This window comes from Anopheles stephensi, chromosome 2 (genome assembly GCF_013141755.1).
Source record: "Anopheles stephensi strain Indian chromosome 2, UCI_ANSTEP_V1.0, whole genome shotgun sequence".
NCBI classification, from domain to species: Eukaryota; Metazoa; Arthropoda; class Insecta; order Diptera; family Culicidae; genus Anopheles; species Anopheles stephensi.
In genome coordinates this window covers 75,225,113-75,237,473 of record NC_050202.1, presented here as the reverse complement: position 1 = coordinate 75,237,473, position 12,361 = coordinate 75,225,113, and the positions used below count along the sequence as shown (strand labels likewise).

At 52.7% G+C, this 12,361-nt stretch overlaps 1 protein-coding gene across 3 annotated transcripts; it reads right to left on the bottom strand.

Annotated features, from left to right (window-relative positions):
* Positions 1-456: 456 nt before the first annotated feature.
* On the bottom strand, positions 457-12,303 carry LOC118507635 (nucleoprotein TPR). Of its 3 annotated transcripts, XM_036046359.1 has the most exons (8): positions 11,625-12,303; positions 5,455-11,318; positions 5,220-5,384; positions 4,144-5,141; positions 1,898-2,304; positions 1,408-1,802; positions 1,060-1,225; positions 457-982 (listed from the first exon to the last, which is right to left on the bottom strand). In XM_036046359.1, exons 1-8 carry the CDS (start codon positions 11,788-11,790, stop codon positions 804-806), a joined length of 8,340 nt encoding a protein of 2,779 aa, XP_035902252.1. In that variant the 5' UTR covers positions 11,791-12,303; the 3' UTR covers positions 457-803. The 3 variants fall into 3 exon arrangements, with proteins under 3 accessions (XP_035902252.1, XP_035902255.1, XP_035902253.1); XM_036046362.1 differs by lacking the exons at positions 457-982; positions 1,060-1,225; positions 1,408-1,802; positions 1,898-2,304 and adding an exon at positions 2,699-3,613; XM_036046360.1 differs by lacking the exons at positions 457-982; positions 1,060-1,225; positions 1,408-1,802; positions 1,898-2,304 and adding an exon at positions 3,745-3,912.
* Between the last annotated feature and the right edge of the window lie 58 nt (positions 12,304-12,361).

Sequence of the window (12,361 nt, the reverse complement as noted above, 5' to 3'; positions counted from 1 at the left end):
GTGATATAGGCCATTGCCATTCTTACAAGCCTGGTAAGCTTGGCCGGGATTCCAAAAGAGCTCATTGCGCGTCGTACAGTTTTACCCTGGCTATGCTGTCATAGGCGGCTTTAAAATCAATGAAGAGATGGTAGGAGTGGAACTGTTGCTCCGCCAACTTCTCCAAGATTTGCCACCGCATCGTGAAGATCTGGTCAGCGGTTGATTTTCCGTTACGGAATCCTCTCTGATAGTTTCCGACTATCTCCTCGACGAATGGGACAAGTCGACCCTTGTAAGATTAGGGAGAAGATCTTGTAGGCGGCATTCAACACCGTAATAACCCTGTAGTTGCTGCACTCTAGCCTACCACCTCCCTTCTTGTATATGGGATGGATGATACCAAGATTCTCTTAATTGACCCAACCATTTTCTCAACCTTTTTCGTGACAATGTGTCCAACTCCTACACAGCTTATTAGCTTGTTAAGGTTTGTTTCTTTATACATAAAATGCTGTATGATGCTACAGTATATTAAAGCAAACGCAATCATTCAAATCTTCTGCGTTAGAAGTTGCGTTCCGTTTCAGCGTATATTATACTGGGGGGAAAATGCATATCAACACGGAAAGTAATAATAATAATAATGTTGGAACCAAATGCCCATCATTTTACGACTCTGTGAGATTTGTCTTTTACAAACTTCGCACACTGCGAACATTAGCCGGTGCTCCATATAGCTATAGAGACAAGAGGACCTCCTAATGAATATTGGTTTGTTGCATACCTCTCCTAGATAGCTGAGCGATCGCACAGCACGCCTACTATTGATAACGATACGGGTTCATGCGTCTTCCGCGGGATCGGGAATTTGCGCGGCGCGATTGTTGATGCGGTTGTTGCTGTTGTTGCTGTTGCTGCTGCTGTTGCTGTTGCTGCATGTGGGGCGGCTGGTAATGTTGAGATCCTACATTTTGTGAGCCGGAACGGTTGAGCGAGGATGCTGCAAGAGAGATAATAAATCAAACTTGTAGGCAAAAACTGTTCACGACCGGATGGCCGACAAAGCCAGCCTCCTACCTCTTCCTTCATTCCACGTGATAGGGGTTCGGTTAGCACCGCGGTGACCGTAGCGTCGGCCATGACGTCCACCAACATTGGTGGCCACACGCGGTGTGCTGGAGGTACGCGAACGCGTATTGCTGCTGGGAGCTTCCAACACTTCCGCCTCGCTGCTTTCCTCCATCTGCGCAATGAACGGAAGAAAAGAGTAATGCATTGTACATCTCTAGTGGTTAGAAAATACATCAACGCTTTTGTTGGGTAGCGCGAGCTCGAGAACTACCGGGAGGTTAGTGAGCAGTCACCATCTCCTCGTTAGAAAGAGCTATTTGACCCAACACTAACCAACACAATAACGTGACTTACAGGCCGCGATGTGGTTGTGAGCGTTTCTCCTTCGGAACTGATGCGATCGTCACCGGTTCCGGTGTCGGCCTCGTTGTTAGTGCGCGAAGCAGCCGCCTGAGCCGGTCGCGTTGAAGCGCCCGGCGTCACAGTTTCTACCGTGCCGGAAGTAGTTGGGGCCGCCGTTGTCGTCTCGGAAACGGCCGTTCGTGAGCCGCCCTCATCAGCGTCGTTTGTTTCCGCGTCCAATGCATGCGCACCGTCCCCTTCCACCACACCGTCGTCGACGAGATCGTCCTCATCTTCCTCGAGCAGTTCGCGTTCACTGCGATCGAGAGCGTCCGAACCGAGGGCGGCATCAGTCGAGGCCAACGCTTCCGAGGAATAGCTGGTAGTCGACTCCGGGATATAGCCATCTAGCGGGCGGGTGGGAAAAGGCGAACCAAATAACGGAATATTGAAACATTTCTTAGGAAGCAATGTAGAGCAAAACATTGATTGCTGGACTCACCACCGATGCTGACTGCTGAAACGAGTATATCGGGGACCTGGCTTTCGCCGGAAGCCGCACGCTCGATATTGCCCGACACACCAACGTTGGACGATGGACCGGCAACGGCCAGCCCTCCTCCCATTGTGATATGTTCGGAATGTGTGGTGGTGGTGGTGGTGGTGTGCTGAGGTGTTGTCGGAACACTGCGTCCACCGCCACTACTGCCACCGGTTGCCGCTGCTGTTTCGTCCAGCTGGGAGAGATCAATCCTAGTGTCATCGATGCCTTCCGGCAGACCGACACTGCCGGCTGGACCCACCCCACCGGCACCACTTGTCGGCACCACACCGACCGACTGGCGGCTGGTTTCGCTGAACGTGAACCGTGCGGTGGGCACCTGGGGATGTGGCGAACCTACGCTGAACCTGCAAACGAGACAGAAAATGCAATCATCATTTACCACATGAGGAGGACACCCTTGATTTCGGAGGTTACAATGGAAAACGAATGGGGTTGGGGGGGGGGGGGGGGGGCTCAGTTAAACAAACAGGCTTCAGGCTATGATCGATGTGTGCCAAAGCCCATCACCCAAAAGTAAAAGCTACCAACAAAACCAGTAATAAAACGTCCATGCGCATATTTTTGTTACAAATTTTAATGCTATACAAATATCTCTCTCTCTCTCTCGCTCGCTCTCTTTTGAATGTCTCGATGCTCAATAATGTTTAGTTTCGGACACGTACCGGACATACCCTCTCGGTCGTATGCATCCGTTAAGACGATAGTTTCTTTCCGTTTTTTTTTTAAATTGCCCACAAGTATGATTCCATCATGTTTGACGCATTTTTAATTGTATTGTGCAACAAAAAAATAATTGAATAATCTAACGCTTTCAACCTTATATCGACACATCTAGTTGATGCTGCTGGTGTGAAGAGACGCGGAAAAGCGGGTGCTCTTCTCGACTGGAGCTTTTTTTTTTTTTGATTGCTGTGGCCTGTAGTTTGTATTAAAATTGCTCTAACCGCGTCCATTCCTATATTCCTAACTAAAACCAGAGTGAAGCTATACCTAAATAAAGAGAAAGAGTGCAGCAAATGCAATTTAGGCGGACACTAGCCCGGAGCTTGCAAATGAACTAGCCTGTTTTGTTATTTACAATAACCTAGCAGTAAACTAATCGTTATATGTTGTTAAAATTGTTCTCTTAAAGATACGGTGCGACATAAAAAGAATGTAAATAAAAAATGCATACTAATAGTAATATTGGGAAAGCGTTGTCTCTTTAAGCCTGTTCTGTTTATCCGACCTGTAATCGCGAAGGCCCTTTACATCGCGAGAACAGTGCGAGCTTTGTCAAATCATACGAGCCTTTCCTGTGCAGTTGGTTCAGTGTACACTACTACGCTGCTGGGCCCTCGGGTACGCGCGCTACCCATCTGAGACCAAACACAATAATAATTGCCTTTGCTCGACAGTATCTGTTTTATACCTAAAAGTACTTGACAAATTAACCACAACACACAAGCATTGCGGTGGTGTGCACGCCTGTTTTTTAGCGATAATAAAATCAGAATTTATAGAAACTATAAACAGTTCCGTACGGTTTGAAAGCTTTTTTTGTTTGTCCGCAAGTGCACAAGCTAGTAGCTGGTTTCTTAATGGCTAAAGCTACTCTCTATGGTGTGTGTGTGCGTCTCCCATTCACTTTCCCGTGGGCGTCTTACTTATGGCCTACGCGACGGAGGCGAAATTGCGAGAACAGAGAAAGAGAGAGATATAGTTAGAACGTAAGCTTTTAGTTGAAAAGCTATTAAACATATATAAATAAACAATACGATGAGTACTTTTGGTCGTTTTTTTTTTGTTGTAAATTGTGTCATGAATAAAAATATATCCCACTTAGCTATAACCTGTACGTTTTGTTTTTGAAATACATTCATAGCTACTCTATATTGCCTCGAAGCACATGCTTTATTGTTATGAGAAAAAGGTGGAGCTGCTGCGTTCCAAACTAAATACGATGCGGAACACTGTAAGGATGTGTGATGAGAGGGAAAACAGTTAAAAACAGCTCACAAAACTAGCAAACAAAAAATGGGAAACCTGATGTTAGAGAGTGAGTAACAGGCATGCAAACTAAAATAAGCTTACGAAAAAGGGAACGAAAGGATGACCGAGGAAAGTATACCGTACTACTAGGTACCAACCAAAACAGAATTGTAGCAGAAGGAGGCTTAAAGGGTTAAGGTGTGCATTCTTACCCATCTGTCCGGCGAGGAGCGTACAGTGTCGGTGTGCTCGGTACGATGCGATCGTCACCACTTTCATGATGCTCGTAGCTCTGCTGCATCAGTATCAGGTGTGTCGCCTGCTGCTGCTGACGGCTCAGCGGATTCACTACCTGTCGTGCGGCGGAAACACCACCACCACTACCGACTGCTGCCGCGCCTCCCGCCATTTGGCCCGAGGATGCAGTCCCCGTGCCCGAGGATGAAGCGGCAGCCGTCGAGGGCAGTGCTGCCGCGGAGGTGGAGGACGACGACGACGAGGAAGACGATTGTTGGCCGGTGGAAGCTTCATTGTGACTAGTACCACCACCGGTAGTACTTTGTATCTGTGGCAGTTGCTGTGCATCGTTCGAGACATTGCCACCGACGTTGGAGCTAGTGCTCGCACCACTCTCCACCACGGAAGATGAGGTCGACGACGACTGCATCGATGTGGAAGGACCGGGAACGGCAACAGAGCTGCCACCTGCTGCAGCGGGCACGGTTGTGCTGCCGCTCGTACTACTCGTCTCTACATCTTCCGTCGTGTCCATCGCTGTTGCGGCATGCGGACCACCCGCCATCATCTGCTTGCCCGACAGCAGCGTGGACGAGGAGGTGGACGAGGTGGACGTGGACGTGGTGGAGGTCGTACCGCACGGATTCGGTACCTCATTGTCCTCATCCACATCGACCTCATTGTTCGCGGACTGGATGTTGTTGTCCTCGTCGATGTCGGGACCTTCGCCCTCGTCGTAGGCACCGACACCGCCCGCCACACCCAGCTCCTCCGTTTCGTACCCATCGAACGGGCCATCGTCCGCTTCGGCCGTACCTTCGTCCGCCATACCAACGTCCTCCTCCTCGTCATCGTCTTCCTCGTCGTCGTCATCGTCCTCCTCCGAATCGACCACGATGATGTCGTCCTCCTGGTCGCGCTGGGACGATGTTGGCACCTGATACTCCACATCCAAACCGGATTCACTCACACCCTACGAAAAAAGGCAGAACAAGCGGTTAATAAATCGGGGGGCTTGTGCTCCGTTGCTCCATTCTCCAGCAGACGTTACCTGGAAACCATCCACTGTTACTTGCACCATCCGAACACGTTTCTTTGCTGGTGTCGGCTTAATGGTCAACTGTTGCCCAGCATTATCGGTGGAGCTGTCGCCTTCCACGTCACGGGGACGCTTGTGGCCAGCCTGCGTAGTGGTTACGGTGTTGCTGGAAGAGGCCTACAAACACGGAGAGTAGCATCCAAAATGAGTGTGATTCTTAACGCGCACGGTTCGGAGGGCAACTTACTTGCGGAGTCGATTGCTGCTGCTGCTGTTGCTGCTGTTGTTGCTGCTGTTGCAGGGGTTGCAACTGCACGGTCGATGGCTGTTGTTGCTGTGAGAGAAGCGGTTGTGATGGTTGCTGTGGCTGTTGCTGGGCGACGCCACCTTCCACGTGAGGCATAACCATGGCAACGGCGGCCTGCTGCACCTGTTGCTGTTGCTGCAGTGCCTGCTCGCTGGTGGCACCCATCTGTGCGGCAACTTCTCCTTCGGCATGTGGCGATGTGCTGGACGATGATGAGGAGGAGCTTTCGGCAGTAGAGGTCGAAGCCGTACCCATCGGCGGTACTGCTGCGACGGCGACACTGGCCGAGCTCGTGGCGGGCATGTAGTCCGTGTGTGAGCTCGTCGGTGAGGAGGACGCCGTTATCGATTCGTTCAAAGCGAGTGCATTGGATACGCCGGAGTTGCTGCTGCTGCTGCTGCTGCTGCTGCTAGTGGCTGTCATACTGTGCACCTGCTGCTGTTGCGGAGGAACGAGCGCCGTTGTCAAGCCACTGGTAGATGGCGTACCGGACACGCTGCTGGTTGATCCGCCGCTGCTACCCGCGCTGCCCGCCCCCGATGAGCTACTTCCCCCGGCAGATGATGCAGTGCTGGCGGCGGCAATATTGCTCGCGGACGCCCCGGCCGACACACCACCGACACCGGGCGCCGGAGAGGTTGATACAGAGGACGCCGACGATGCTGCCGAGGAGGAGCCCTGCACAATTGCAACGTTCGTGCTGCTCGTTTGGCTCGTTGGCAGCACTGCAGCAGTACGGCTACCGACAGCCATCGGCCGGATGCTGGCAAGCGGCGTTTCGCTTACACGGCGCGGCGTCACGGCAGCGGACTGCTGCTGGCTTGGTCCGGCCATTGGCTTAACGTTCGCTGTGCGTGGACTTTCGCCCGCCGGCTTTTCCGACACTCCGACGGCCCCGACAGCGCTGGTGGTTGGCTTAGCAACCGCCTGCTGCAATCCTAGCTGCCGATTCAGCTGGTTCAGGCGAATCGTGAGCTGTTCGTTTTCGCGCGTCAATCGGCTGATTGTGTCCTTGCTTTCCCGGTCCGCGTCGGCACTCTCCTTCTCGCAGCGCGTCACGCGCCCTTCGTACTGCGCCTTCAGCAGATCCGTCTCCTCGCGCATCTGATCCAGCTGCTGCTGCAGCTGACCCTTCACTGCGCTCAGCTCCCGTGCCGCGCTGTTCTTTTGCTCCGTCAGCGCGAGAATGCGCGTCTTCGCATCCTTCACCACATCCATGCTGCGCTCGGCCTTTTCCAGCTTGGCACGCAGCAGCTCGTTCTCCTTCTTCAGCGTATCGATCTCTTCGGCGGCCGTTTCGACCTGCTTACGCATATCTTCCACGTCCGCCGCACTTTCCTCGTTGCCGGCCGCACCACCAACAGCTGCCCCCCCGGTTGCGGACGTATCGAGCGTTGCGCCACGCGACACATTTGCACCGCCCGCCGCCGTATCCGTACCTTCCCGCTCATCCGTTTGTCGCTTCAGCTCGGTGAACGAGTCCTTGTAGCGTTTGGCAATCTTGCGTATCTGGCTCTCCTTGATACGCACCTCCGCCAGCTGTTCTTCGGTCGTCTTAAGCTTCGCCTTCAGCGCTTCCAGCTCGACCGTTTGGGCGGCTGTTGCGTCCAGATCGTCGGTTAACTTTTTCACCTGCGCGTTACAGGCCTGCAGCTGCTTGGTGACCGAGCTGAGCTCTCCCTCGAGCCGCGCCCGTTCGACCTTGTGCGTGTTCAGCTCTTCGTTCGCGTGCTTCAGCAAGTCCTTTTCGGCCACCAGCATTTTGGCAAGGTTTTCACGCTCCGTCTGCATGCGCTTCCAGTCGTCGGAATTGATTTTCGACGACCGTTCCACCAGCGACGTCATGCGTTGCCGCTGCCGGGCAACATCCATGCGCAGGGTCGTGTTTTCGTTGGTGGAAGATTCCAGCTTCACCGTCAGTTCTTGCACCTTCTCCTCCAGCGGGAAGAGCTTATCTTCTGCGTCGAGCAGGCGCTGGGACAGCTCCCGAACCTTCTGATTAAGCCCATCGCGTTCCTCCCGCAGCACGCGGTTACTATCCACGATGGCGTTGTAGGTATCGAGCTTGCGCAAGATTTCCTCGTGCTTGGCCGCGGTGACGGTGACCGTGTCGGTTTTCTCGCGCATCTCCTTCAGCTCGGCCTGCACTTCCTCGAACTTCTTCTCCAAGATCATCAGCTCCGACTGGATGCGCACGTTCTCCGAGCGTAGCATGTCCGTGCGCGCGACCGCAATGTCCTTCTCCTTGCGCAGATACTTAATAATCTGCAGCAACTGTTCGACCGAGTGTTTCTCCTCGTCGTTCAGCGACCGGTTCAGGATGGAAGAATCTTCACCAATCATAGAGTGGTCCGCATTCGTCGATTCCGTCTCTGGGAGCGTTTGGTTCTGTGCCGCAGCACTGATCGACAGCCGCGTACCGAGGTTTTGGATTTGATCGTGCAAGGCCGCGTTCTGCGAGTTCAGGTTGCTAAGCTGCTCCTCCAGCTGGGACACTTCCGCACGGAGCTTCTCTTCCCTCGAGCTCCAACACTCTTCGCCCGTCTTCAGATGCTCTTGCGCCTGGTCACGTTGCTTCTGCAGCTCTTCGAACTGGGCCTGCGTGCGCTGCATGTCCTCCTTCAGCTGGGCCAGCTGCTGGATGTCGCTGGAATGTTCCATCATTTCGCGCGCGTACTTGTGCTCCGCTTCGTGCAGCTTTTCTGCCAAAGCATTGCAATTTTCGCGGATCTCGCGCATTTCACGCGCTTGGTCGGCCACCTTCTCCAGCGTAGCCTTCAGCTCCAGCTGCACCTTGTGCAGCTCGGTATCCTTATCGCCCGTGGTCAGCTTCGCGCCGGTAATTTTCAACGACAATTCCGTCTTCAGCTCATCGACCTGGGTGCGTAGATCCGCTTCGCTCTTGCGCAGCTCTGCCAGCTCCTTCTCGCTCGTCTCCTTCTGCTGATTGCTTAGCTCCGTCACGTCCCGGAGCTCCTTGACCGTCGACTCGGACAGTTCGGCATACTTTTTAACATGCTCCTGTGCCGTTTCCAGCTGCGCCTGGAGCGAACTAATCTCGACCGCACCCTCGGCCAGACTGTTTTCCAGCTCGCGTATCTTTCGCTTCGCCTGCGTTACCGGATTGTCCTCGTCGTTCGGAGATAGCGATTCCTGCAGCTTGCGCTGAAGATCGTCGATCTTGCGCGTCTTGATTTCCAGCTCGTTGCGCGTATCGCGCAGTTCGGCCTGATGTCCCTCGGCGATCGCGATCTCTTCCTCCATCCGCTTTTGCGCCGTTTCCACCTGGCGCTGCAGGCAGGCCATCTGCTCGCGGTAAAGATCCTGCTCCTCCTGCAACCGGCGCCGCAGGGCCGAACATTCGCGCGATGTTTCATCCAGGCGGGACTCTAGCCGCAATCGACCCTCGTTCTCCGAGCGCTCCATGCTGACCTTGATCATTTCGAGATTGTTCAGCAGCAGGTTCTGGTTGCAGCGCTCGCGGTTCAAAATTTCCCGCTCCGTGCGTAGCCGTGTTTCGCTATCCTTCAGAATTCGACACTCCTGTTTCAAATTTTCCAGCTGCACCTCGGCGCGGGCAAGCTTGGTTTGCGCGCTCATCGCCTCCTCCTTCAAGTACATGATGGATGCCTCATGCTTCGCAATCGTGCCTTCATAATTACGGTTGCGTTCTTCAAGCGCCGTTATTTGGCTTTTGTACGTGGTGATGTTCTTCGAGATGAGACGATTCTGCTCCGCGTTAAACTCATTCGTTCCCACCAGCTTAACGTTGTTGGCTGACAGTTCTCGGATTTCGGTGCGCATCTTATCGATTTGCTCGTTGATCAGAGCGTCGTTCGAGAGCTTCTCGCGGCGATACGCCTCATACTCCTGCTTCACCACACTCAGCTCGCGCTGCAACTCCTGCTGTTTGGCTTCCAGTTCGGCGAGCTTGCGATCCTTTTCAGCCACAACCGCTGCCAAACCGCTGCCGCTGTTACCGTTCGTTTCGTTTGCTGTAGTACTGTTAGCCAGCGGCGCACTGTCCAGCCCGTCCATTAGCGTGTCGCTCTGCTGATTGCCTCCGTTCATGCTGGCCGACGTGTACCCGGGATTGTAGCTTCGCATCGCGTCATGGTACATTTTCTGGTACCGATCACGCTGCTGACTGCACTGCTCCAGCAAATGGCGGTGTTTGTCCACCGTGTCCTTCAGCTCGAGAATGCGATTATTGCAAGCCTCCAGCTTTGCCTCGTACGTTGCCGCGTTCATGGAATTTTGAATCTTTTCCATTTCTTCCAACTTGGCGCTGAAATCTCGCACAACGAGCAGCAACCGCACGTTATTGTCTTGCAGCTCCTGGATATTACTAAACGTCACCATCTTCTTGGAGATGAGATCGTTGGAATTGCTGGCAAACGAATGATCGGCATCGTGCGAAACTACCCCGTGTTGCATCTTTTCGATCTCGTTCAACAGGTGGCACACCTGTCGGCTAAGATCGGCTCGCTCTTGACGGAAGTTTTTGTTCTCTCCATCAATTACGCGCAGCTTGTTCCGTAGGGCCGAAATTTCGGCGTGCAGCTCCGCGCTCTGGGCAATCATACTGTTAAGCTGCAGCGTGATCTCCTCGTTCGCTTCCTTCAGGTTTTGGTTCTCGGTTTGCTGTCTCAGAATTTCCGGTGCGCTCTGCTCCAGCTCCTGCAGGATGTTCTGTGTCTGCAGTTTCAGCTTTTCGTGCTCCTTCTCCTCCTGCTGCAACTTCTCCATGGTGCGCACATACAGCGTGTACACCTCCGTCGAGGACATGCCCGTCTTTAGCATCCGGCTCGTAGCAACCGCGGACGGTGCAAGCTTTTCGACCGCGTGCTCGATGTTTTCGTCGCGGGCCTCGGCCAACAGCTCGTTGGCATGTTTCAGCTCATCGCGCAGGTCACTGATGGTCTTATCACGGTTCGCCAGCTCGTCGGCGTGCTGCAGCTCGAGCTGCTTCTTCTCCGTTTCTATCACACCGCACGATTCGGTTGCCTCGTTCAGCATCTGACGCAGGGCAGTGATGGCGGACTCGAGTTCCTTCGTTTGCTGCATGTGATCGTGCTTGTCCTGTTGCAGCAGCTCGCACAGCCGGTTTTGTGAATCCAGCTCTTTGCGGTAGTGCTCCATCATGGTGGACATTTCGTTGCTCAGCTTCATGTTTTTGGTTGCCAATTCCTCTACCTTCGCCGACAGTTCCACGTTCTGCTCCGACAGGAAGGAATTGGTTTGGTTCGCAATCTTCAGCTCTTCACTCTTCTCCGCTACCTTTGCTTCCATCGTGAGCGACTTGATGTTTTGATCGCGTCGAATCGATTGCAGTTCGCGCAGCGTCTGATCGAGGTCCTGCGTCAACCGGGCGATTTGACTGTCGCGCATCGACAGCTCCTGATCCATGCGCTTTTCCTTAAACTCGAGGCTGTGCTCTTTGCTAACAATCTCCTCCAATTTGGTTAGTGCTTCGCATTTCGCCGCGTTGGCAGATTTGATTTTCTTCTCCAGCTCCAGCACATCGTAGTGTAACCTGTCCACCTCCAGCTCTTTGCGCTTGAGTGCACTGTCCATCGTGTCGCGTTCGGCCAGCGCTTGGTTACGCTCCTTCCGGAATCGGTCGTTTTCGATTTCGTTCGTGGACAGCTTTTCCTTTGCCTTTATAAGCTCCTGCTTTACATCTTCCAGCTCTATGCGCATCTCCTTTACGCTCAGCTGCGAGGAATGATATTTGGCCGATTCATCTTCCGCCTTCAGCGACAGCTCTTCAATTTTTCGCTCGTAATCGGTTTTCATGATTTCTACAAAAAACAAAGCGGGAAATTACAAGGACATTAAACGATCCGCATCTCTGAAGCATTGTTTTTTTTTTTTGGATATTATACTTCGCGTTCATACCAATTGGCATGAACAAACTTAACCAAACAAATTTGCTCACGTCAAAGAGCGTCCACCGACCGCTACGCATTTCTAGCGGGATAGAGCAACTTTGACAGATTGGATTAGTGCGGAAAAAAAAATCACAATTTTACGCGAGTATCAGGTGGATGAAGAACAGTAATGCCCGAATGCCGAAAACGAACAGCTCTTTCTTTACATTCACTTACCTAAATCAGTCTTTGTTGTTTCACACAGTGCCTTAGCCATGAGGAATTCCTCAAATTTTTTCTCGCACGCATCTTCGATCTTCTTTATCGATGCTTCCCCGATCGCCTGCATCTCTTCGGCGGTTAGAATTGAGTGCAAAACACCCGACGCTTGATCCACTTCCATTTTTGCACAGTGAGCAGGTCGAAAATGGCGACACTGTGGCAAACAATTATGGAACTCTGAAATTTAGGTAAAGAACCGCTTATCCGTCGTCACCGTCTCTGCTGCTACTGCTGTAGCTGCTGCTGCTGCTGCTGCCACTGTCGCCGCTTTGCTGAGTCTTTTGACAGCCGCACTCACGCACACTTTCACACACGGTACAGAGGGGCGAACAAAGCTACCCAACGTTTCACCGGTACCTTACCTAATTTTCGCACAACACAAATGTAAGTGTCCACAAGAAAACGTTTCATTCGATGTGGCGTTGTTGACTACTTTACTTAAAGTAACACTTTAATACTTTCGCCATCAAAGACAGATTCCCCGTTTATTCACCGCCGCACACACAAACACATATACAAGCCCGTACTGTAGAATGTTGCCAGAATCTCTATTGCTCTTTCAATCGCTCTGAACAACCGAAGCGCAGAACCTACAGCGCTCGCGACGACGTCTGTCGATGGAATGAGCGGAAAGTAAGCCGAAAGCCGTTCGCATCTGTCAAACTTTCTCGACGGCGAAAAATCGATCATCG